This window comes from Pantherophis guttatus, chromosome 5 (assembly GCF_059756535.1).
Source record: "Pantherophis guttatus breed Tessera chromosome 5, ASM5975653v1, whole genome shotgun sequence".
Taxonomy (NCBI): domain Eukaryota; kingdom Metazoa; phylum Chordata; class Lepidosauria; order Squamata; family Colubridae; genus Pantherophis; species Pantherophis guttatus.
This window is the reverse complement of record NC_142067.1, coordinates 13,853,292-13,879,157: the sequence shown is the minus strand read 5'-3', so window position 1 is coordinate 13,879,157 and position 25,866 is coordinate 13,853,292. Positions and strand designations below refer to the sequence as shown.

At 44.8% G+C, this 25,866-nt stretch overlaps 1 protein-coding gene across 1 annotated transcript; it reads right to left on the bottom strand.

Moving 5' to 3' along the window:
* Window positions 1–344: 344 nt before the first annotated feature.
* Window positions 345–17,670, bottom strand: ENDOD1 (endonuclease domain containing 1). The gene is made up of 2 exons (XM_034408774.3): window positions 16,794–17,670; window positions 345–3,194 (listed from the first exon to the last, which is right to left on the bottom strand). The coding sequence occupies exons 1-2, from the start codon at window positions 17,112–17,114 to the stop codon at window positions 2,070–2,072; spliced, it is 1,446 nt and encodes a 481-aa protein (XP_034264665.2). The 5' UTR covers window positions 17,115–17,670; the 3' UTR covers window positions 345–2,069.
* Between the last annotated feature and the right edge of the window lie 8,196 nt (window positions 17,671–25,866).

Below are 25,866 nucleotides of genomic sequence, written 5' to 3'. Positions count from 1 at the left end.
GGGGCCAGCCAGAGGCGGTATTTGCCAGTTCTCCGAACTATTCAAAATTTCCGCTACCAGTTCTCCAGAACCTGTCAGAACCTGCTGGATTTCACCCCTGGACTGGCCCAAGGTCACCCAGCTAGCTTCGTGCCTAATGCAAGTTTAGAACTGACGGTCTCCTGCTTTCTACCCAGGTACCTTAACCACTACACCAAACTGCCCTCTCTCTTCTGTCATTTAGAAAAATGTTTAAAAGAGCTGCTTGTTCTCCCACACCTCAGAGACAGGGTGATTATGGAGCACCCATGCATTATGATTGGTTTATTGTTGGTATTCTGTTCTTCTGGTTGGTTGGGTTATTATTTTTTTTAACATATACTGTCTTTTTATTTGTAACCCCACCCAGAGACAGACTTCGAAACCAAAAAACTACAAACTGCCAGAAAGGAATACAGCATATGATAGATACCAAATTATACATAGCAGCAATACATGAACAGTATCTTGCACTTTACATACATTATTTGGCTCAATATAGTAAGTAATTCTCTGTATTTGCTCAATACTTTCCTCATCTACTCTACACTTTTGGGGCGAGGAGTTGAACTTGATGGAGACAGTTGTCGTGGGCCTCCTAAGAGACAAGCGGCATGATTCATGCCATGATGTCATCATGCAAATTGCATTAATTATGCAAGTAGCATCATTTGCATGATGACATTGTGGCAAGTATGACATCATGGCGGCTTCTACCAGAGATTCACAGCAATGATTGGCTTTGGCCATGATCAAGTCCTAAGTGATTTGCTTGGCTTTGGCTTAGTATCTTATATGAGCCCAGCCACTGTAATCTAAAAACCATACTTTAGAGCTTAGTTTGTTGTGTGAAACAAGATAATTATGGATCATTCATTTAACCAGTTAAGCAACCAGAAGCTTTCCACAATGTGTGAATCCCATTCATGCCCAATGTGAGATCTAAACGAAGGACTAAGCCAATCTTTTTGCACGTCTTCACTCTGGAAATTTACTTTTTCTTTAGCGAGCTTTGGTTACTGGGGTTCCTAAAATACTGCCCTAATTTACCACCCCCATTAGCAGCAATAACACTTATATACCGCTTCACAATGCTTTACAGCTCTCTCTAAGCAGTTTACAGAGTCAGCCTATTGCCCCCAACGATCTGGGTCCTCATTTTACCCAGCTCGGAAGGATGGAAGGCTGAGTCAACCTTCAGCCGGTGAGAATTGAACTGCTGAACTGCAGCTAGCAGTCAGCTGAAGTAGCCTGCAGTACTGCACTCTAACCACTGTGCCACCTCAGCTCTTACTTGCCTTGAAGACGATGAAACAAGCATAATGTACAGATCACGAATTAACCCAAATTAGATTAGTAGCATGGCTCAGTAACTGGGGTGTTAAGCAGATGGCCTTCTCCCTAATCACACTTATAGTTTAGGCAGCATTAAATTTGGGGTCAGTGAATTCAAACCTCTCTATCATTGTACTAAGATGACCTTGACTTACAAAACCATTAAAATCTTTCAAAAACCATTTGCACCCACAGGAAAATCCCTTCCATATTTTAGAACTCGACTTTCTCCATCCCAATGTCCTCCAGAAGAGTTGGATTACAACATCCAAAATTTCTACCCAACACAGTGGAGGATTATTCTGGTTGAAAATGATGGCGACTGCAATCCAGCACAACTCGAGGTTGTTGGATTATCCAGAGAGCCAAAAGATTCGGGCAACCACGGCTTGCTAAGAACAATGCAATATTCACATTTTTAGATGTTTTAGTCAATCTCAGATCCAAAGTGTTCCATGTTTTTTTTCCCCAAAAGCTGGACACAAGAAGCAAGAAGCCAATAAGTTCAACAGCTTGACAAGTTCAACATTTTACAGTAAGTGCAATTTTAATTTGCCATTAAATTCCCATTTCAGGTTTTACGTAGCTCACCCATGTTACCAGAACATCGGTTCATCACTGAAAATGTCACCACAATAAATACGTAGAAGAATAGCTGAAGATAAGCAATAAGAGAGGACAAGTCTTGCTTTGGAAGATAATCTCTGGAGTCAGTCTTAAAAAACACTCGTGGGAAGAATCTTGCTAGCTAGGAAAGACACAACATGGTTTAGGCCCTTCACCAAACTTGTGATAGCATTGATGATCAATAAGAATGCGCCCCCAATGCCTGAAGCAATATCTTTGAGCACACCAGGAATGGCACCCAGGGTGTAAAAAGGGAAAGAGACAATATCCAGGATCAGATTCACAGGGACGCTAAGAATCCTATAGGTCACCATGAGAACATTGTAGATGTTTTTCGCAATGCCATTCAAGATGCTGACACCCACTCGGGCCAGGCTGATAAAGATATCCAGAAGAGCGATAGATATCCCTTTGATGAAGGTGCACACTCCGCTGAAAATCTTCTGGACAATGCACTTTAGCAAACACCACACACCTTTCACAAGTTGGCAAATCAGATAGCAAACAAATTTAACCAGTTTCCAGATAGGGCTAATAATGAAATGACAAAGATTCTTCAGAAAGCCACTCTCCTCCTTGACGGTCTGAGTGTGCTTACTTTGAGTGGGCTTTTTTGCACACGTTTTGCCTGGTTTCTTCGCCTGGACTTCCTTCACCGAGCGCAACACGGCCTCCAGCTTCTTAGGATCCTGTCTGTCTTGACCACAGTGGTTCTTGAAGAGCTCAGTTCCAGCAGGAAGCTTCTTCTCAAGGGCTTCTACCGTTAGGTCTTCGAGACGACTCTCAACATCGGCCTCTTTGATAAATCCCAGCGACCAGGTCTCGGCACCATTGTCACAGCAAGCTGCCAGCCAGACAGATTTGGGGACCGCCATTTTGTCCTTTACTTTGAGAGAGGAAGGCATCGCTCCGGTGAGGAGATGGAGGTCTTTCCCATTTTGACAGTTAGGAGCCAAACTGTGGCTGACAAGCTGCTCAACTTCCCAGTGCCAAAGTTCCTGGAAAGAAGGGGAGAGTGGCACGGCATTGGTCAGCGTGTGGGTGGCAATGTGGTGATCATCCTTATGAAGACAGCTGGGGTTCAGGTTCCCCCGCTCATATCCAGAGTCTACATAATCTGCCATGAGAGCCTGGTTTCTACCCAGATGTTCCAATGACTCTCCAATCTCAGCTTCGGGCATCATTTCTTCGTGATCATTTCCAGGGTCATCAATCTGAAAAAGAGATAAGAGAAACTGCTGAATTCATAATTCATATTTAAGTCAAGGTAAAGGTTCCCCTTGTACATATGTGCTAGTCGTTCCCGACTCTAGGGGGCAGTACTCATCTCTGTTTGAAAGCCGAAGAACCAGCGCTGTCCGAAGACGTCTCCGTTGTCATGTGGCCGGCATGACTAAATGCCAAAGGCGCACGGAACGCTGTTACCTTCCCACCAAAGGTGCTCCCTATTTCTCTACTTGCATTTTTTACGTGCTTTCGAACTGCTAGGTTGGCAGAAGCTGGGACAAGTAATGGGAGCTCCCCCCGTTACGCGGCACTAGGGATTCGAACCACTGAACTGCCGACCTTTCGATCGACAAGCTCAGCATCTTAGCCACTGAGCCACTGCGTCCCTTTAATTCATATTTACCATCTGAGTCATTTCCTGTAAGGTACGAATTCCATCCACCATCCCCAAATAAATGGTTGGAAAGGATATTTTGGAAATATGCAACGATTATGTTAGTTAGGTGGGCAATGAAACATCTGAGAGCCAGTTTGATTGAGTGATTAAAGCACCAGGCAAGAAACCAGGAGACTGGGAATTCTAGTCCTGACTTAGCCATCAAATCCAGGTGGGTGACTTTGGGTCAGTCACTTTCTCTGAGCCCAACTCACTTCACAGGGTTGTTGCAGGGAAAATAGGAGAAAGGAGAAATTTTAGGCATATTTGCTGCCTTGGCTTATTTATAAAATTAATAAAGGCAGGATATAAATAAATAAACCTGAAAGCAAGTAGCCAAGCTTAAAAGAGCATCCCAAACCCCATAATTTTGGAAATCATACATTAGTTCCGATATTTTGGTGATGGCTGTTTTAAGATAATCCTGGTATTGTCCTTTTAAATTTGGCAGATTGCTTTTTTTATAACAAAGCCTATGTCCAGAGTTAGAACTTGAAATTATGCATAATTTTAAATGCTCGAGTTGAATGCAAATTTCAAACATACACTGCAATTTTTGAAATCTAGAATTAACAGCTAGCAATAGGGAACAACTGAACTTTCTGATTTTATATTTGTTTTGGTATTATTTATTGGTCATGGACCAGTTGATTCATGAGCACCTTGGGGGAAAGAATGCTGGGAAGATTTTGAGGCAACCCAAGAAAAATTAGTACATACCTATGATGTTATTTTTAAAGGTCATCCTAGTAATCTTATGACATAGTTAGGTATGATTAATATAACCATGATTTATGGAATTAACCCAGAAGGATGCTTGCTTTGTACATGCAGAGACCTTACTTTGACTGATTCTTCAATCATGAAGCTATATAAACCAATGGATCAGCCTTACACATAGACCTGCCTTCCCGTTTCAGATTTTTGAAGCCTTGTGTCATGGATTGATTCTTCTGACACCTATTCCATAGTCAGAAGATTTTACATTCTGTAACATTCCTGGATACCTCAAGTAAAAAGGCTAGAAGTCTTCACCACCACAGGCATCAGAACATTAAACAAAGATGGAAATCCCCATGTCATTCTTAGGAAGTTAAAAATGGCTACATAATTCAGCAATGTGTTGGCCGTTGATAGCGCCCGTTGTACTCCATTAAATAAACAAGAGTGCCAAGCAACGCAGGGTTTTACTTCCATCAAGAAATGCTCATTAGCATGGAGGATTTTGCATAGGACCCCTGACTATGATTTCAAAACCATTGCTAGAACCAGAGGTCTTCAAACTTGGCAGCTTTAAGACTTGTGGATTTCAACTCCCAGAATTGAAGTCCACAAGTCTTAAAGCTTAAGTCTTAAAGCTGCCAAGTTTGAAGACCTTTGGCTAGAACAGTTCTGACCAATCTGACAACTCCGGTTTCTGATGGCAATGGCATTCTGCACTCGCCTAGAAACCACCACTTGCCTATTATTACAAGTGGTCCTCGACTTATGACCATAATTGAGCCCAAAATTTCAGTGGTTAAGTGAGACAGTTGTTAAGTTAGTTTTGCCCCATTCGCCGATCTTTCTTGCCACTTCTTAAGTGAATCACTGCTGTGGTTAAATTAGTAACATAGTTATTAAATGACTATGCATCCAGATTTTGAACATGTGACCATGGGGATGCTGCGACGGTCGTAAATGTGAAAACCGGTCATAAGTCGCTGCTTTTCAGTGCTGCTGTAACTTCAAACAGTCACTAAATGAATGGTTGTTGAGTCCAGACTACCTGTATTTATATTTTTCAGGTCAACATTTCATCCTTCTTCAGCCTTTAAAAAATAGTGCCCTTGTTTAGCCAGAATAGAAGAAAAGAGGAGAGGAGAGGAGAGGAGAGGAGAGGAGAGGAGAGGAGAGGAGAGGAGAGGAGAGGAGAGGAGAGGAGAGGAGAGAAGAGAAGAGAAGAGAAGAGAAGAGAAGAGAAGAGAAGAGAAGAGAAGAGAAGAGAAGAGAAGAGAAGAGAATTAGGAATAACATGGAAATGTTATTGTTTTGGCTAATTATGCCTAATTGTTCTCACTAGCAAGCAATCATTATACAATGCTATTCAGGTTCTGTTGGTGTATTTTGGACATGAGATATGAACTTCTGCCTGGAGTTTGACTACGTGACGCCCTATTCAATTACAGGTAGGTCTTTGACTTACAACCATAATTGCTTGAAATTACAAAAGGATTGAAAAAGATGTAGAGATTCTCAGTCATCCAGGTCATGGTTGTCCCAAAGGTGCTTTTTCAGGAGGCAACTGGACTTTCTTGTTTTTTCTTTTGAAGATGTTTCGCTTCTTATCCAAGAAGCTTCTTCAGCTCTGATAGGATAGTGGGGGATGGAAGGATTTATATTCCTTGCAGACAGCTGGTCATTTGCATCCTTTTAGAGGGTCCTTGAAGCACCCTTCAAGGTTTATCTGTGTCCTCAGGGTCACCTGAGTAGTGCTTCTGGTTCCTGTAGCCTGCAATTTTCCTTCTGGAAATCCATTCCTACTCCCACACCATTCAAACAGTGTTCATCCCAAATTTTATAGCTAAAAGTCTGTAGAGATCCTCAGTCATCCAGGTCACGTTTCACTTCTTATGCAAGAAGCTTCTTCAGTTCAGAGCTGAAGAAGCTTCTTGGATGAGAAGCGAAAGGTCTTCAAAAGAAAAAACAAGAAAAGTCCAGTTGCCTCCTTAAAAAGGGACATTGAACAAAAAGTAACTTAAAAGCACTCCTGGCCTTTGCACGATGGTTGCAGCATTCCCAACGCCACATGATCAAAATTTAGAGGCTTGGCAACTAACATGTATTTAGGAAGGTTGCAGCATCCCAGGGTCATTGCCATTTGAGATCTTCCCAGCCAGCTTCCGACAAGCAACGTGGGAAGGCAGGATTCACTGAACGGCCATGTGATTCACTTAGTAACAGGTAATTCATTTAACAACAGTGGTTTTTAAAAAGTCATAAAATCAAGTGCAACTCACTTAACGACTGCCTTGCTTAGCAAATGGAAAGCCCTAGTCTCAACTCCGGTCATAAATCGAGGATTATCTGTATATAAGATAGCATTTGGTTTTATAAAGTGCCCGGTCTAGACCAGGGGTCTCCAACCATGGCAACTTTAAGTCTTGTGGACTTCAACTCCCAGAATTCCTCAGCCAGCTTTGTCTCCTGGGAGTTGAAGTCCACAAGACTTAAAGTTGCCAAGGTTTATTGTTTGTTTGTTTGTTTGTTTGTTTGTTTGTTTATTATTTATTTATTTATTTATTTATTTATTTATGATTGGTTCGATTTATATGCCGCCCTTTCTCCAGAGACTCAGGGCGGCTTACAATGCGTTAAGCAATAGCCTTCATACTTTTGTATATACCTGCTTAGTAGGGCTTTTGGCCCCCCCTGAGTGGTGTTCTATTTTATACAAAGTCAGCTTATTGCCCCCACATTCCGGGTCCTCATTTTACCTACCTCGGAAGGATGGAAGGCTGAGTCAACCTTGAGCCTGGTGAGATTCGAACTTGCAGTAATTGCAGGCAGCTGGTGCTACTTAACAGCACTTTAGTCTGCTGCGCCACCAAGGCTCTTGGTTGGAGACCTCTGGTCTAGACGAGTGAACCAGGCCTCTGCCATTATATGAATCAGGCATTCTTCTATTTCTCCCAGGACAAATGGGGGGGAAAAGGTGGGGGGGGCAGGACAGAGCTTGACAGCTGATTATATGCTACAGAAATAGTAACATATCTCCCTCCTGAGGCAAGTTGCTGAAATATTTCTTAGTACAACACTATCTATAAGACCCCCTTCTCTCATAGCTACTGGGAGGCATGTCCTACAACCAGACAATACAATCAATTAAAAGCCCAATAGCTCTATTCATACAACATCTTAAGCTTGATTAGAATTAATCGAATTCTTACTGGGATTCTTAGCACATGCAAAAATAGTTTTGTTTGTTATCTTGCTGGCTAATGTAAAGTTCGGTCCACTGTACAAATCAAGAAAACGGGTTAATTTAGTAACCTATTGTATGAAGGGAGTGTTACTGGGATCCCTGTGCATTCATCTATCCAAGCTAGACTAACAATAATGTAAAGTGCAGCCTGGGGATAATGGATGCTTTAGTCCAATTATCTAGAATGGGGAAAAGCAGCTACTGTATACATTGCTATATATAGCTGTCTCACCGAGGTCCCAGGGGAACCTGGATGAAATATTAATTTGTTGCTTTATGTTTTGCCACCTCAGAATGATGATGCTCTCCTGGGCCTCATTCTAAAACCCCAAACACCCCACCTGTTGTCATGTCCCATCAGGAAAAGCACACAGAGCTAAGGCAGTGAACGTAGCATGGCATCAGCTGGTTCTCCAAACAGGCTTCAGAGACTAATTGGCTCCCCGGACACACAATGCTTGCCTTGAAAGAGCCCTGTTGTAAGCCAACTGAGTCGTCACAATGGGATATGTTTGTTTGAGGGACTCCCCCGGTTGTTTTTTCCCTTCCCTATTCATCTTGGAAGTCAAACATCCTTCTGTTTTGAGAAGAAGCTTGTTTGCAGACCACCATGGTCAGGGCAGAGGTTGGTACAATCCTGGCCTCCTTCATGGGAACAAACATGTTATCAGGTCCTCAGAGAGATCAGAAATAGCCTGAGAAACTTCGGGGAGAGAGAAAAAATAAGCACATATGCCCTCTGCTTTCTTTTCAATATAATAGATAAGAGGCAGGTTACGTGGTGGCTCAGCGGCTAAGACGCTGAGCTTGTCGATCGAAAGGTCGGCAGGTCAACGGTTCAAATCCCTAGTGCCGCGTAACGGAGTAAGCTCCCGTTAACTTGTGCCAGCTTCTGCCAACCTAGCAGTTCGAAAGCACATAAAAAATGCAAGTAGGAAAATAGGGACCACCTTTTGGTGGGAAGGTAACAGCGTTCCGTGTGCCTTTGGCATTTAGTCATGCTGGCCACATGACCACGGAGACGTCTTCAGACAGCGCTGGCTCTTCGGCTTTGAAACGGAGATGAGCACTGCCCCCTACAGTCGGGAACGACTAGCATATATGTGCGAGGGAGAACATCACCAACATGAGAAAACTCTCTGATACCACCAGTCTTGTTAACCCTAAAAATGATGGGATTAGGTCAGAAGCTTCTGCAGCCATGTTAAGTGTTCTGGAAACAAGACAAGCCAGATTTTAGTTTAACTTTACAGAAGAGAAACATCTCAGGAGGGGTTTAATTTAATTACAAGCATGGGATTATTCCAAGAAAATAGCAAAATGGAAAGGTGGTCTTACATTCCCAACAATCCCAAATCAGATCCTGTCAAAAGCACCCTCTCTGAATTTGTACCAATTGGGAACATTTCCCCCCCACCCCGCTTCCCAATTGTTAGGCAACATTATCCTTTCTCTCCTTTGTTACAATCCACTCCCTGCAACACTTTCCTTTAAAAAGGTAAAAGGTTTCTCCTGCCCAGGGGGTGGTCACCAGTGCTCACCTCCGTTTATCAGCTGGGGGAGCCAGTGTTGTCCGAAGACCCTTTCCATGGTCATGCGACTATATGCTGAGATACACCAAACGCTGTTACCAAAGTGGTACTTATTTATCTACTTGCATTTGCTTTCAAACTGCTCTGTTAAGGCAGGAGCTTTCCTTTAAATACTTTCTGACACTAACAAAATCTGCCGCCTGTAGGATTCAAATAATTTAACAACCGGTTGTCGGCCCTAATGACCGGCTGGGTGGGCGTGGCCATGTTGGGCATGGCCAGGGGGTGGGACAAACAGCACTCGGCCTCCTGCACCCCCTGGGAGCAAAAACGGACCACAGGGGCCCGCACCGTACCTCCCCGTGCCCTGTTTTGGGCCTAGTAGGCCTCCCTGCAGCCTCCTAGGAGAGAAAACAGGCCACAGGAGAGAGGGTGCCAGACCCCCTCCGCACCCCGTTTTGGGCCTAGGGGGCCTCCCTGCACTACCTGGGAGCCAAAATGGGGCACATGGGGACTCCTGGAAGGGGCGGGGTGGGAAGGGGCAGAGCCAGCCAGCAATTTAACTACTGGTTCTCCCAAAATGGCCCGAACCGGCTGAATCCCATCACTGCCTTCCAGTGATTCCCTTGATCTCATCCTAGCTGAACTCATCCTTCCAGTGATCCCTTGTTCTCATCTCTTGATCTCCTCCTAGGTCTCATCCTCTGCCCAATGACCTCCTACCCAATTTATTTAGCCAGGCTGGCAATAAACAACATTCTTATCTTCTTGGCTGATGGAGCATGTCTACAGTCATAGCTCTATCACTATCACCACCTGTCTCCTCTCCCTAGATAGCGGGGCCCCAGATGCAGATCCAACGATCCCACCTTTATGTTGCCAATAATTAAGGATAAGGACCGAAGGCAGAAAGTAAGTCCTGCCTGCCTAAAACACTTGCTCCGCATTGCAATCCAGAAAAGTGTTTATAATTAAGTGTTTAAAGGAGCTGCTAATAGCACTGTTAAATTAACATCTAGCAAGTCCTCAGTGATGAAGTCAAAGTGGAAAACAGGCCATCTTATTACTAAAAAATGCACTTCGTGTGTAAAACTTCCAAACAGTGGCTTCCCCTGAGTAAAATAAAGTCTCAAATGGTAGCAAAATGGGACAACCCTGGAATTGTTCTTGGAGATCTTAGATGGCTAAACAGTCTTAAACTATATGAATCCCAAGGTCAGTTTTAACACAAGCTTCTTCTTCTTGTGCCATATCCGTCATCAGACATTGGCAATCATATTGGCGATTCTATTTTTAATCAACAGCCACACGAAAAAGTGCTGTTGAGTTTTGTCCAAACCAGTCCCTTAGATTTTGAATTCATGATGTTCTTCTTCTGCCTGGACTTCATTTGCCTTCAATCTTTCCCTGGAGGATTAAGTGAAGGATGCCGTATTTTTCTGGGTGTCGCATCACATGTCCAGAATATTCTAACATTTGCTTTTTAATGGCTTTGATGATTTCCCTTGGCTTTCCCAGGCAGATTATCACCTCCTCATTTCTGATTTTGTCAACCCAGTTTACACATAACAGCTGTCAGTAAATCCACATTTCAAATGCTTCTAGTCTTTTCAAGTGGCTTTCTGTCACAGACTAACTCTCTGCTCCGTACAGCAGGATAGGAAAGATGTAACATCTGAAAATTTAACACAAGCAGCATCTCATATTCATCTGAAAAAGTTTTCATCAAAAAGAATGGCCAGCCTCTCTCAGCCAAATCGGACAGTTTTTAGCATGTGGCAGAGCCAATATCTTGGCAAAGTTAACCAGCCCTACTTGGGAAGGAAAAGCAGGAATGTTAAGTTCTGGGCCACTGGCTGAACTTCTCCCTTCTGTTGGAGTTGGGAAAGGTGGAGAGAAAGAGAAGGAAGATGATGGGCAGCAGCAAGGTGGATGGACTGAGTTACAGTGGGGATGGGTGCACCATTGAAAGACCAGGTGAGGGACAGATCACCATGGAGAAAACCTATCTAGGTAGTCACTAAGGATCTATACCATGCGTGATGGAGCCATCGCCCCAACTCAGCTCCACCATGCATGCACATGCACCTCCCACTGGCCAGCTGGTTTTGGGGTCTCTGCCATGCATGTGTGATAGGCGGGGCGCATGCAGGAGACATGCACACATGTGCGGGGGTCGCGAAGCATATGTGGAGGTCGTGTGTGCATGCAAAGGGGTAGGAGGAGCGCAGGGGGTCACGCACGCATGCATGGGGATGGGTCACACATGGCGGGTCACATGCGCATGTGCAGGGGCGGGGCACACAGGGGTGGTCATGTGTGCATTGCATTATGGGTGCGCACATGTGTGCTGTCAGCACAGAGCTACGAAAAGGTTAGCCATCACTGGTCTACACCAACTTGATGGGACCTAATCAATTGATCCTTAGCCAGAGATTTTTCTGGGCATTAGATTAAAACTACTATCGTCTTTTGCTGGCAAGGCCAAACCCTGAAGGGAATCATGTTTGGGGAAATCTGAATTACAACATCAGATTCATTCTTTTTCAATCCGTTTGCCTTCCCCAAACTGACAGTGCATGCCGGTTTTATGCCTTGCTTTCCCTCAAGGGGAAAAGCTGTGTCTAGCCTGTTCCATTTTTGGAATGCATTAGAGCCACTCCTCCACCTGCATACCTGCTTCAAAAGAGATAATTAGCAAGTTGCAGAGAAGGATTAGCATTGAATTTCCTAACATTCCCTTCACATTTCCTTTCCTTAAATCAAGCATCTGCATGTCGAAACATTCACTCCTATCAGATGCTGTCAGCCTTCCCTGGTAGATCCGATAGGAAACGTATCAGCTAATTCTATTTTACTGTAAAACAGCAATAAAGTTTGCAAGTCTAAAAGTACAATTCTCCTACCATCTCCTTTACAACGCAAGAAACTAGGTAGGGTCCCTTTTGAACTTCTTGCCCTTCCCATTTCATAGCTGTGGGCTATGCGGTCTCTTATCTAACTGTTCCCTAGGCAGTGTCTCTTTCTTCAGTCGCCCAAGGTCTTTCTCACATACCACTTACACATACTTCCTCTCATTTAATTGATACAGCTTCTTCTACACAAGGCTCTAAATTCACCTTTGCTTTACAGCACTTGGATTATGGCCAGATACTGGGATACCAGCTTTCTTTTCAAGGAAACTTTGTAACTGATTATGTTTATGCTTAGGGACATAAAACTATGGATTCTACATTGGGAAATGGGTATAGGGAATAAACATGACTGCTCTTGAAGCTAAATCTGTGTTTCAAAAAAGTGCTTGCACCAAATGATTAAAATAACCCCACCAATTAAAGTAAAAGCTATTGATTTTTATTTGTTATTTTTTTTTGTCCCTTCAAATCAGCATTCTCCTGCCAGCAGCCCAGACAAGTCTCTTCAATTTTCTTGGCAAGATTTTGCAACTGCCTGCCTTCTTCCTTGGTTTGAGAGAGATTTGTCCAAGGTCACACTGGCTTTCTGCCTAGGATAGGACTAGAAGCCACAGTCTCTATTCTGATGAGTTCAGAATTCTTTTTAATTAAGGCACAAAAAAGGACACTTTTATCGTCCTTTCAAAATTCTAGGAATGGATGTTATCTTTTTTTCTGAAATCCCCAATTATTTTTTTTTAAAAAGTCAAACTTAAAATAATAAATTCCTTCCAGCTGCTCTTTCTCCCTCCTTCCCCCTCCTTCTCTATCTCTATGTTTTTGTCCTTATAACAGTACTTACTACAGTAACTATTATACGAGCTTTCCTTAATTAAATTTGCTAAGCAATCACTCTCTGTGCAGTAAGCAAACTTATAGGACGGATGTGACTTCCTAAAATATTAAATTGTGCAGTTAATAGGATTTCACAAAGCCATTCAGCCATTTGATATTTTACAATGCCAAACGGACATCAAACTCCGGCTGATGTATCCCATGAAAAGCTATCAATGACGAGATACGCATTGTTAAAGATACACATTTTTAAAAGTCGGCACATATAGTATGCAATTAGAACACCTAAACTGAGGGTAACAATGTGTCTACAGATAATATTATATAACAGTGATGGCTAACCTTTTCTGGACTGAGTGCCCAAAATGCATGTATGCGCCCCTGAATGTGTGAGTGCCTGAACCCCAAAAATGCAATGCATGCATGGGCTCCGTGCATGCGCTCCCTGTGCATGTGTGCACAGCCCCCTGCATGCACCCCTGTACATGCGTGCACGCACCCCACATGCGTCCCACCCACCCCCACATGCACCCCACTCCCCGCACATGTGTGGCAGAGATGTGAAGATTAGCTGGCCGGCGGGAGTCACATGCTCGTGCAGCAGAGCTGAACTGGGGAAATGGCTCATGTGCCATCAGAGAGGGTGCTGCGTGCCAACTCTGGCATGTGTGCCATAGGTTCGCCATCACGACTATATAATCATCATCATCATATTTGTGATACATTTTTAAATGTTCAGTTGACTGAGTTTCATATTTAATAATAATAATCAAAGTTGCAACAATGATGCATTGGAAGATCTGCAAGAAATATCATTTGCCTGTAAGCAAGAACTGATGGGACCACAAAATAGAAAAAAATCATAGAAAACGAAGAAGTTAAATTGCTCTGGGACATCAGGATTCAGACAGACAGGCACCTGCCACATAACACCACAGACTTAACAGTTGTCGATAAGAAAGACAAAAAAAGCCTGGATAGTGGACGTGGACGTGCCTGGAAGCAGCAGATGATAAGAGAAAGAACTGAAGAAGATAACAAAATACAAAGACGTACAAATAGAAATAAAACAACTGTGGCAAAGGCAAGCAAGGGTAATACCAATAGTAAATAGGCGCCTTGGGTGCAATCCCAAAAACAATTGGAGCAGCACTTGAACACCATTGGCATTGACAAATTTGCCATCGGTCAATTGCAGAAGGCAGCTTTGCTTTGGAACAGCTTCCATCCTGTGACGATATCTGTAACACGGTCAAACATCCCAGGTCCTTGGTCAGGACTCGGTATTTAGACAAAAAATGCCGAACCCAGTCTGAACATCTGGCTGACTGTGGCGATGGTCAATAATATACAATGCAATAATATTTGTAAAAAGCACCAAGCTGCTTTTAAAAAACAACAGACTGGCCGGCTGGCTGGTTTAGGAAGGAAAAAGCCTTCTCTGGAGATTGTTGCAAATACACGGAATGAATGGAATGCACATGTGTGTCCATACAGAACCACATGGCAGGAAACTGTTCCAAATGCTTCTTCTCTTAGCACAGTTCCCAGTCCCATGAATCATGCTTTCGGTCAACAGAGGACTCCCTAAGCCCACCCATCATCCCCTTATAACAGATGAGACTGCATCAAGCTTTTGCTGGCCTGTTAGCCCCTCCAGGTGCAATGGATTATTTTTTTTTTCAACTCCAACCAAGGCCCACCCAACCATGCAAACTCATGGGACCCGAAAGTCCCGCTTTATAAAGAGACCCACACATCAGAGAAGGTCCATCAAAGCAACCAAAAAAGGAATAGCAATTTGGTGGTTTGGTGGATGACTTCACTGGGGAATGGAGGGGGGGGGCTTGCTTTGGTTGAAGAACGCAGGGGATCCTCACCAAGGAATCGGCTGAGTCTGACTGCAGCTCTCTTCCTAAGCTACAGAGCACGGTTCAACATGACTCGGCATGCAAAGGGTTTAGAGTTGAATTCTAAAGAGATCTCTTCCAGACCGAATGCAACCCTCTTTTCCTTCTTCAGATGCCCACAACCCTCCACAAGTCTATCTAAAAAGCCCCGTGGTGGCCCAGGGGTTAGAACAGGGGTCTCCGACCTTGGCAACTTTAAGCCTGGAGGACTTCAACTCCCAGAATTCCCCAGCCAGAATTCCCCAGAATTTTGGGAGTTGAAGTCTTCCAGCCTTAACGTTGCCAAGGTTGGAGACCCTTGGGTTAGAATGCAGTATTATTGCAGGCTGACTCTGCTCACTGCCAGGTGTTCGAATCCTGACCGGCTCAAGGTTGACTCGGCCTTCCCATCCTTCCGAGGTCGTCGTAAAAAACGAGGACCCAGATGGTTGGGGCCAATATGCTGATTCTCTAAAACCGCTTAGAGAGGATTGTAAAAGCACTGTGAAGCAGCATATGAGAATATACCACTTCACAGTGGTTTACAGTTCATTGAGGAGCTGTATACTGCACGAGTCAAAAAGAGGGCTGTGAAAATATCTACAGACCCCTCACATCCTGGACATAAATTGTTTCAACTTCTAACCTCAAAACAACGCTATAGAGCACTGCACACCAGAACAACAAGACACAAGGACAGTTTTTCCCGAATGCCATCACTCTGCTAAACAACTCATTCCCACAACACTGTCAAATTAACTACTAAGACTGTATTACTATTCTTCTTCTCATCCTTACTACTACCTATCTCTTCCCACTGATGGCTCTATCCATGTTGCTTGTATCTTTGCAACTTACATTGTTATTATTGTTTCCTAGTATGATTTGATTGCTTATTAGTATCCTATCACTAAGTGTTGTATCTTATGATTCTTGACAAATATATTTTGTTTTTTTTTTCTTTATGTACGCTGAGAGCATATGCACCAAAGACAAATTCCTTGTGTGTCCAATCACACTTGGCCAATAAAGAATTCTATTCTATTCTATTCTATTCTATTCTATTCTATTCTATTCTATTCTATTATTCTATTCTATTCTATTCTATTCTATTCTATTCTATTCTAATCCTATCCTATCCTATCCTATCCTATCCTATCCTAATTCTATTCTATTTCATTTCTATTATATCTACTTCTAATTCATTTCTATTTCTATTATTCTATTCTATTCTATTCTATTCTATTCTATTCTATTATTCTATTCTATTCTATTCTAATCCTATCCTATCCTATCCTATCCTATCCTATCCTATCCTATCCTAATTCTATTCTATTTCATTTCTATTATATCTACTTCTATTCTAATTCATTTCTATTTCTATTATTTCTTATTCTATTCTATTCAATTCAATCCTATTCTATTCTTCTAGTCTAGTCTAGTCTAGTCTATCCTATCCTAATTCTATTTCATTTCTATTATATCTACTTCTATTCTAATTCATTTCTATTTCTATTATTTCTTATTCTAGTCTAGTCTAGTCTAGTCTAGTCGTCTAGTCTATCCTATCCTATCCTATCCTAATTCTATTACATTTCTACTATATCTACTTCTATTCTAATTCTATTCTATTCTATTCTATTCTATTCTATTCTATTCTATTCTATTCTATTCTATTCTATTCTATTCTATTCTATTCTATTCTATCCTATCCTATCCTATCCTAATTCTATTCTAATTCTATCCTATTATATCTACTTCTATTCTAGTCTAGTCTAGTCTAGTCTAAGAGTCTAAATTCGATTGCTATCTTGTCCAGAACGGCATTTCTTGCAAGGGCTCTTTGCAGGGAGGCTCTGTCTGGACTTTGCGGAGGGGAGGGAAGCAGGGGGTTGCATGGACCGTTGTACTGACCCAGCGCATCTCCTCTTGCACCCGAGTGGGACACCCCACGGCAGGGACGTCTGCACACACACACACACACACACCCCTCTTCGTGCTTCCCCCCCCCCTCACCTGCGGCTCCACCAGCCAGCGCGCCTCCTCCTCCTCCTGCTGCTCCTCTTGGCCGGCGGGGTCCCCCCGGGTGTAGCGGAAGGCGGCGAAAAGCGGGACCTTCTCCCGCGTGCTGTAGAGGGTGGCGAAGCGCGGCTCCCCGCGGTACTTCTGGCAGATCTTGGCCACCTGCTCGGCCGGGAAGCCCGCGGGGGGCAGCTGCCCGTAGAAGAAGGCGTCGCATTCGGCGAAGCCCGCCTGGTCGTCGCCCACCACGCGGCCTTCGCTGGAGGCGGCCCAGGCCAGCAGGGCCAGGAGGCAGGCGGGGAAGGCGGCTCGCATCTTGGCCCAGGGAGCCGCGAAGAAGACCTGCGGGGGCTTTCTTGGCCCGAAAGGGAGGCAACACGAACGGGCGGCGCTTCAGGCACGGGGAGAGACGCTCCCGCCGAGGTTGCTGCGATCCTGGCCGGCCACCCCGGAGCTTGTGAGGCGCGGATCTTCGGCGAGGGCCGAGATATAGGAAAGGGCGCCCGCTGCCAGCCGACGCGCCTCCTCAGGACCCAGCGCGCGCGCCCCGCCGCCTGCACGTGAGGAACGGGGCTGACTCACGCGGGGCGGGGACCGGAGGGGGACGGCGCTCTGCACGCGCTCCGCGGCTCCCCTCCACCCCCCTTTTCCTCCCTCCCTCTCTCTTTGCCCCCCTCTCCCTTTCTCCTCCCCCGTCTCCCCCTCTCTCTTTCTCCTCCTCCCACTCCTCTGTCTCTCTCCCCTCTCTTCCTCTCCCCTCTTTCGTTCCCTCCCTCCCTCCCTCTTTCTCTCGCTCCTCCCTCTCTTCACCTCTCTCCCCTCTCCCTCCCTCCCTTTCTCTCCCCTCTCTGTCCTTCTCTCCTTCTCTCCCTCTCTTTCTCTCCCTCTCCCTCCTCTCTGCCTCTCCCCCTTCTCTCCCTCTCCCCCCTCCCCTCCCTCTTTCTCTCCCTCTCTCCCTCCCTCTCCTGCTCCCTCTCTCCCCTCCCCTTTCCTGCCCTCCCCCTCTCTTTCTCGCTCCTTCTCTCCCTCTCCCCTCCCTCTCTCTTACTCTCCCTCCCTCTCCCTCTCTCTTTCTCTCCCTCTCCCCCTCTCTGCCTCTCTCCTTCTCTCCTTCTCCCTCTTTCTCTCCCTCTCCCCTCCCTCTCTCTTACTCTCCCTCCCTCTCCCTCTCGCTCCTTCTCTCTCTCCCCTCCCTCTCTCTTACTCTCCCTCCCTCTCTCCCCTCCCCCTTTCCTGCCCCCCCCCTCTCTTTCTCACTCCTTCTCTCCCTCTCCCCTACCTCTCTCTTACTCTCCCTCCCTCTCCCTCTCGCTCCTTCTCCCTCTCCCCTCCCTCTCTCTTACTCTCCCTCCCTCTCCCTCTCACTTTCTCTCCCTCTCCCCCCTCTCTGCCTCTCCCCTTCTCTCCTTCTCCCCCTCTCTCCCTCCCTCTCCCCTCTCCCTTTCCCGCCCTCCCCCTCTCTCGCTCCTTCGCTCCCTCTCCCCCTCCCTCTCTCTCCCTCTCCCCACTCTCTGCCTCTCCCTCCTCTCCCTCTCTCTCCCTCCCTCTCTCTCCCTCCCCCTTTCCCGCCCTCTCCCCTCTCTCCCTCCCCCTCCCCCTTTCCCTCCCCCACTCTCTCCCCCTCTTCCCGCCGCGCTTCTCTTCCTGTCCACGTCACGGGGCAGCGGGCGGCTGGGCCTGACTTTTGGCTCGCGGCCACCACCGATCGTCAGAACGGGAGGGAGGAGGAGGGAGGAGGAAGGCGGGGAATGCTGCAATGCGGTCGGGATCCCCCGACGGGAGAGATTTTTTCCGAGGAGTCGGCAAATCGACGCTCCCTGCGGCGCGGCGGCCGCTGCGGCTCTTCGATCAGCCCAGGGAATCGGGGCCCGTTTTCATTGCAACCGGCCATTGATCATTTGTACTGAACGGTCGTCGAATCCCTGGCTTCAACGTTTGCCATGATCGGTGCCGTCGGTTTGCATCCTTTAAAGCCTTCAGGTTTAATGGTTTATGGTTTATTTCATTTGTATACCGCCCTACTCCCGAAGGACTCAGGGCGGTGAACAGCCAACAATAAAATACATAGATACACAAAATTTAAAAACCCCATAAAATCAAATTAAATCATTTTGGCCCAGACAAATTAAAACACCCCAATAATTTAAAAACAGATTAAAATTTACATATTTAAAAAGGGAAGAGATTAGGCCAAGCCCGCTTGATGGAATAAAAAGGTCTTCACAGCACAGCGGAAGGAGCGCAGATCCGGGATCCTCCGTATCTCCGGGGGGAGCTCATAAGATTGAAGGTGTGTGACCCAGTCATGGATGTGGGCCGAACCCAGCCGTTCCTATTTTGTAATTGATCACGGGTAAATAAATCATAAATAAACCCCCTTAAAACAGAAAGAATTAAGGAAAGGGGCACACAAAAAAAAATAAATCCACAGCTGTCCCAAAAATGCATTTTTCAAGAGGCAACTGGACTTCCTTGGGGTTTTTTTCTTTGAAGACCTTTCGCTTCTCATCCAAGAAGCTTCTTCAGCTCTGAGCTGAAGACTTCAGAGAAAAAAAGAAAAGAAAACCAAAAAAGTCCAGTTGCCTCTTTCAAAAAAGCACCTTTGGGACAACTATGACCTGGATGACTGAGAATCTCCATAGACATGAATCCATGGATCGTTGAGGGGTTTTGTCCCAATGGATCCTGTGTACATAAAGCCTTAAACTCACAAGAGATTTTAATGACAGAGTTCTCCTGATCCCTGAAAATAATCCACAGGCAGCAACGTGTCTCTTGGCAGAGATGGAGCATAATCAGTTGGAAAGACCAACCATATGCATGTTCTTCTGTAGAACTTCTGTGTTGGGCACCATTAGTAGTACATGCAGTTAATCTATGCTTAATGTCCCTAATTGGGATCAGCAACTCCGTCAATAAGTAATGGGGCTGTTAAACAAAACATCCCATGACCACCCCACTTAGCGATGGCAGTTCTGATTGTGGTCTTTAAGCAGATCATCTGAGGTGGTTAAGCATGCCTTCATGGGACAGCGATTGTGACCTCCTGCTGGCTTCTCCATTGACTTTGCTTGCTGGAAACCAGCAAGAGAAAGTTGCAAATGATGATCAGGCAACCATGGGACTCTGCAACCGTCATTAATGCGGGACGGTTGCCCCTGAATTATGATCCTATTGCCTGCAGGGATACTGCAACAATCGTAAGTGTAAGGATTGGTCAAAAGTCACTTTTTTCAGCACCATTATAACTTTGGACAGTCACCAAACAAATGATTATTAAGGGAAGACTACATTGAAAATAAAACCCCATACTGTATATCTTAATGCAGCCTTTATGAAATTGAAGTTCTTGAGATGCTTAAAACTTCATCCCCTATTATCTTCAGCCAGAACAGCCAATGGCAGTACCCTGGAGATCGGTGTGCAATTTGATAGCTCTGCTTTAAAGAAAATGTTTCACAACTTCACAATGCAAAAAAGAGTAGCCCAAATTATCTGTCATTCGGGTTGAAGGAAAGTGCAGCATTTGGAGTTTTAGGTTAGAAAACAAAGAAAAGGGGGTTGACAGAATTGATTAAAGGATGCATGGGGGGGGAGAGGGGGGAAGCAGGTAGATGTTTGGACAGAGATCATCCTTAGAAAACTCATCCTTCTTTCTCCATCTTTTAAAAGAAGTTGATTCTTTACAAATAACGCAATGATGGTCACCAGCCTGGATGGCTTTCAAGGGGAACCAGACAAATTTATAGGAAGATTGAAGTGTCTTTGGATATTAGTAGCTCGGGTTGGTAGTTTACACATTAACCGAGTTGGAAGGGACTTTGTAGGTCATCTAGCCCAAGCAGGAGACCCTACACCATTTTTGACAAATGGCTCTTCTTGAAAGTCTCAAGTGATGAAGCTCCCACAACTTCTGTTCCATTGGTTGATTGTTCTCACTGTCAGAAAATTTCTTGTTATTTCCAGGTTGAATCTCTCCTTGTTCAGTTTCCATCCATTATTCCTTGTCTGGCCTTCGGGTGCCTTGGAAAATAGCTTGACCCCTTTCTCTCTGTGGCAGCCTCTCAAGATATTGGAAAACTGCTATCATGACTCCCCTGGTCTTTCTCTTCACTAGACTAGCCATGCCCAGTTATGTTGTTGGTTTGAGCTCCAAGCTTGGTGATTTGGTTGCAAACGTTTCATCCCCATTCGAGGAGACATCTTTAGTGGATTGATCCAAAGTGCATCGAAGATGTCTCCTTGAATGGGGATGAAACGTTTCCAACCAAATCAGCAAGCTCGGAGCTCAAAGCAACAACATCATGGGAAGATTATTAATGCTTCCAGTTTGTGCCAGCATGAAGAATGGGAGATGAGGTTCTATAGACAAGATAGGGTTAGATGGATGTTGTAATTCATCTTCCAGTGATTCTAAACCAAGGGACAGAATTCTTATCTAAGACCAGTTCATGCTATATTTTTATTGCACTGAAAACAAAGTATTTACAAAGTAGAGATGCACCAAAAGCAAAATATTTTGTGGATGAGTTCAAAATATACATCTGCTTATTACCTCTGGATTATAAATAACTATCGTATTTTTTGCACTATAAGACGCTCCGGAACATAAGACACACCTAGCTTTTGGGGAAGAAAAAAAAATCTGCTTCTGTCTCCCAACATCCATCGGTATTCATCTGGCTAGTGTCCTTGCAGCAAACAGCAAACAGCCTGGTCACCTTCAGCACAACAGCCTGATTTAGCACAAGCAGCTGATTGGCGGTTGGATCGGCCTCCCGGAATATGGCCGAACAGCTGTCCAGGCTGCAGGGATTGCCGCCGCCTATCGCCACCTCTGCGCTTCCCATTTTCGGCCTCCACGTGTCCCATTTCCAGCTTCCATGCATCCTGTTTTCAGCCTCTATGCGTCCCGTTTTTGGCCTCCGTGTGTACCGTTTTTGGTCCGACACATGGAGGCCGAAAACGGCCAAAGGGTGGGGGCCAGCTGATGGGCAGGGCTTCGGCAACATTCGCTCTATAAGACACACAGACATTTCCACCTACTTTTTTGGGGAGGGAAAGTGCGTCTTATAATATGAAAAATACAGTATACCCTCGTTTGATGACCTGATTACAGGTATCCCTCAACTTCCCATCACAACTGAGACTAGAACGTCCATCGCCATTCCTGATTTTGCGACCTATTTGTTATAGTTGTTAAGTGAATCATGCGGTTGTTAAGCAAGTCTGGCTTCTCCCATTCATTTTGCTTGTTAGAAGTTGGCTGGAAAGGTCCCAAAATGTCAGAAATTTACCCAGTTGCCAAGTGCCCAAATCACATACTGTATGACCTCTGAGTCTGCTGCAACAGTCATAAACATAAAGATAAATATTTAAAAAAGTATTTAAAAATACAAGTCATCTTTTTCAGCACCGTCAAGACTTCAAACAGTCACTAAATGAGTGGTCCTAATTGAAGGACCACCTGTAGGTGATTGACAGATTGATATACCTAAGAATTATAAAACTTCTATTAAGGCCGTTCCATATTACTGAGTTAAAGTACTCTCCACCTACCCTTGAATCCACAGAAAATTACACCAGAATAAAATTTGTTACACCTACTAATGTTCCCTGTTCTGCCTATATTGTATATTAACCAAGTTATTACTGAATGCAGCTGTCCCAGGGGTGAAATCCAGCAGGTTCTGACAGGTTCTGGAGAACTGGTAGCGGAAATTTTGAGCAGTTCGGAGAACCAGTAGTGGAAATTTTGAGTAGTTCTGAGAACCAGCAAATACCATCTCAGGCTGGCCTCAGAGTTGGGTGGGAAGAGAGATTTTGCAATATCCTTCCCCCAGGAGTGGGGAGGGAATGGCGATTTTGCAGTATCCTTCCCCTGGAGTGGGGTGGGAATGGAGATTTTGCAGTATCCTTCTGCCACGCCCACAGAACCGGTAGTAAAAAAAATTGGATTTCACCACTGAGCTGTTCTGACTATCTTTGCATAGGCAAAGTGTGTGATAAGCAAAATGATTGGTTGATTTCCCCTTCTTTGCTAATTGGTTGGTTTTTCCCTGTTTTGCTAATCTTCCCCTATCAATTTGTCACCGGGCGGTGGGAAAATCACTCAGTAACCAGAGGGCTATAGTAGGCATAGAACAGGTTTTCTTGTCTAAATGCCTTTCTAAACTCTTCCTCCTACACCCAAATCTGCCTTAACCTGACTAATTTTTAAAAAATGGTGTCACAGGGAGCTGTGCCACAAACAATACTTATTTATTATTTCCTTCCTCTCAGTATTTAGGGAATATGGTGACGTTCAGATTCCTGCATGTTCTGTTTGAGAGTAGATGGTGGGAGAGAACTGGGACCATCTTTCCATCATTCTCCTATTTCCACTATAGGATCCAAGCACTTTACAATTAACTGCACAGTTGTGGAACTCATTTACTAACACCTTTTGGCTTCATTATTCCAACATCTACATATTGTTTTATATCAAACAGGTGTCAGGCATGTTTGCAGTGGGGAAACATTTATATGCAATTAGAGCAAACTTGCCAAAGAAATTCAGAGAATCCCCCTAATAAAAAAAAATAGGCATTTGTACTGTTCTTGTAGAACCAGCAGCAGAGGACTCCAAAGACAATAGCAGCAGGCAAGACCAGAAGGTAGTATGGACTGGGAGGAAGAAATGTGTCCACACCAACAATCAAAACTGCCTCCTTAAACAACTCCAGTATAAACTCAAAGCATGACAAATTTTACACATTTTTTATGAACGTGAGCTAAACATGGGAAAGCAAGATCATCAGCCTGGCAACCAAATGTAGGTTAATCCACTTTATTATATTCCCTGCAGCCAGTGGTGAAATTCAATTTTTTTTACTGCTGGTTCTGTGGGCGTGCTTGGTGGGTGTGGTGTGGCTTGGTGGCATGGCGTGACTCTGGGGAAGGATACTGCAAAATCCCCATTCCCTCCCCACTCCTGGGGGGATGATATTGCAAAATCTCCATTCCTACCCCACTCTGGGACCAGCCAGAAGTGGTATTTGCCAGTTCTCTGAACTACTCAAAATTTCCGCTACCGGTTCTCCAGAACTTCTCAGAACCTGCTGGATTTCACCCCTGCCTGCAGCTATCTGTGGATATATAAGTTAGACTTTAAAGACAGGAAGAAAATTGACTCATTTGAGCTGTGGTGCTGGAGACGTTTGCTGCATATTCCTTGGACAGCAAAGGTGACTAACAAGCAAGTAAAGGTAAAGGTAAAGGTTCCCCTCACACATATGGGCTAGTTGTTCCCGACTCTAGGGGGCAGTGCTCATCTCTGTTACAAAGCCAAAGAGCCAGTGCTGTCCGAAGACGTCTCCGTGGTCATGTGGCTGGCATTACTAAACGCCAAAGGCGCACAAAACACTGTTACCTTCCCACCAAAGGTGGTCCCTATTTTTCTACTTGCATTTTTTACGTGCTTTCGAACTGCTAGGTTGGCAGAAGCTGGGACAAGTAACAGGAGCTCACCCCATTACGCAGCACTAGGGATTCGAACTGCTGAACTGCCAACCTTTTGATTGACAAGATCAGCGTCTTAGTCACAGCCACCGCGTCCCATTTGCAAGTACTGCAAATACATAAAATAAATTTAAAAAGTACTTGCAAACAAGCAAGTATTGGAGCATATAACACCAGATATGTCGCTGGAAGGCAAAATCACGAAACTGCATCTCACTTATTTTGGCCACGTGATGTGGGGGAATTCATTGGAGAAAGCAATTATGCTTGGAAGAATTTGTGGTCAAAGGAAACCAGGCCATCGAAGAACATGGCGGCTGGACACCATGAAAGCTGATTCAGCCAGAGCATAGAAAAAGTCAGAGAAGCAGTGCAAGATCAGAAGATGTGGAGAGACTTGGCCCATAGAATCACCAAGAGCTGGGAACAACTGAATGGATAGCATCATCACAATTGCACATCTTTTGGTTGTTGCTGTATGCAGTTGGATTAACAGGGAAACCACTACTTTTAACACTACTTTACCACAGCTAAGGATGATTGAAGTCTGCCTCACTTGTGGACTGAGATGACAATAACACTATGGGGACACAACAGAACAAAGACGAGTCAGGATATTTTGGTGCCACAGAGAAGTGCAGTGGGGAAAGTTACCATACTTTTCGGAGTATAATACACACTTTTCCCCCTCTAAAAGAGGCTGGGAATGTTGGTGCGTTTTATACACCGAATACAGCCATTTTGGCCTCCCGAAACCCCACCCCACGTGTCCCGTTTTTGCCAAAAACAGGCCCGTTTTTCACAAAAACGGGATATGCAGAGGGTTTGGGACAGTGGTGAAATCCAATTTTTTTTTACTACTGGTTCTGTGGGTGTGGTGTGGCTTAGTGGGCGTGGCCTGGTGGGCGTGGCAAGGGAAGGATACTGCAAAATCTCCATTCCCACCCCACTCCAAGGGAAGGATATTTCAAAATCGCCATTCCCTCCCCACTCCTGGGGGAAGGATATTGCAAAATCTCCCTTCCCACCCCACTCTGGAGCCAGCCAGAGGTGGTATTTGCTGGTTCTCCGAACTACTCAAAATTTCCACTACTGGTTCTCTGAACTGCTCAAAATTTCCACTACCGGTTCTCTGAACTGCTCAAAATTTCCACTACCGGTTCTCTGAACTGCTCAAAATTTCCGCTACCAGGTTTCTCCAGAACCTGCTGGATTTCACCTCTGGTTTGGGAGCCCTACAGAGTGCTCCTGGGGGCCAGGGACAGCGAAAACTATTTTTTCTTGTTTACCTCTTCGAAATCTTGGTGCGACTTATACTCCGGTGCATCTTATAGTCCGAAAAATATGATACGCTGTGGTTGCACTTTACCCACAACAGTGGCAAAAAAAAACCCCTCACAGGTAGCAGTACACCTAGTTTTACACAATTCTAAACCGGCCATGATGGCTTAATTCTTTCTCAAATCACAGGGCGCTTTTTCAAGAAAGCAATCTAGGATGCCAGCTTAAGTTGCAACTGTGTTCCTCATTAGAGCAGGTGCCGGTGAAAATAAATGCTTAATGGAAT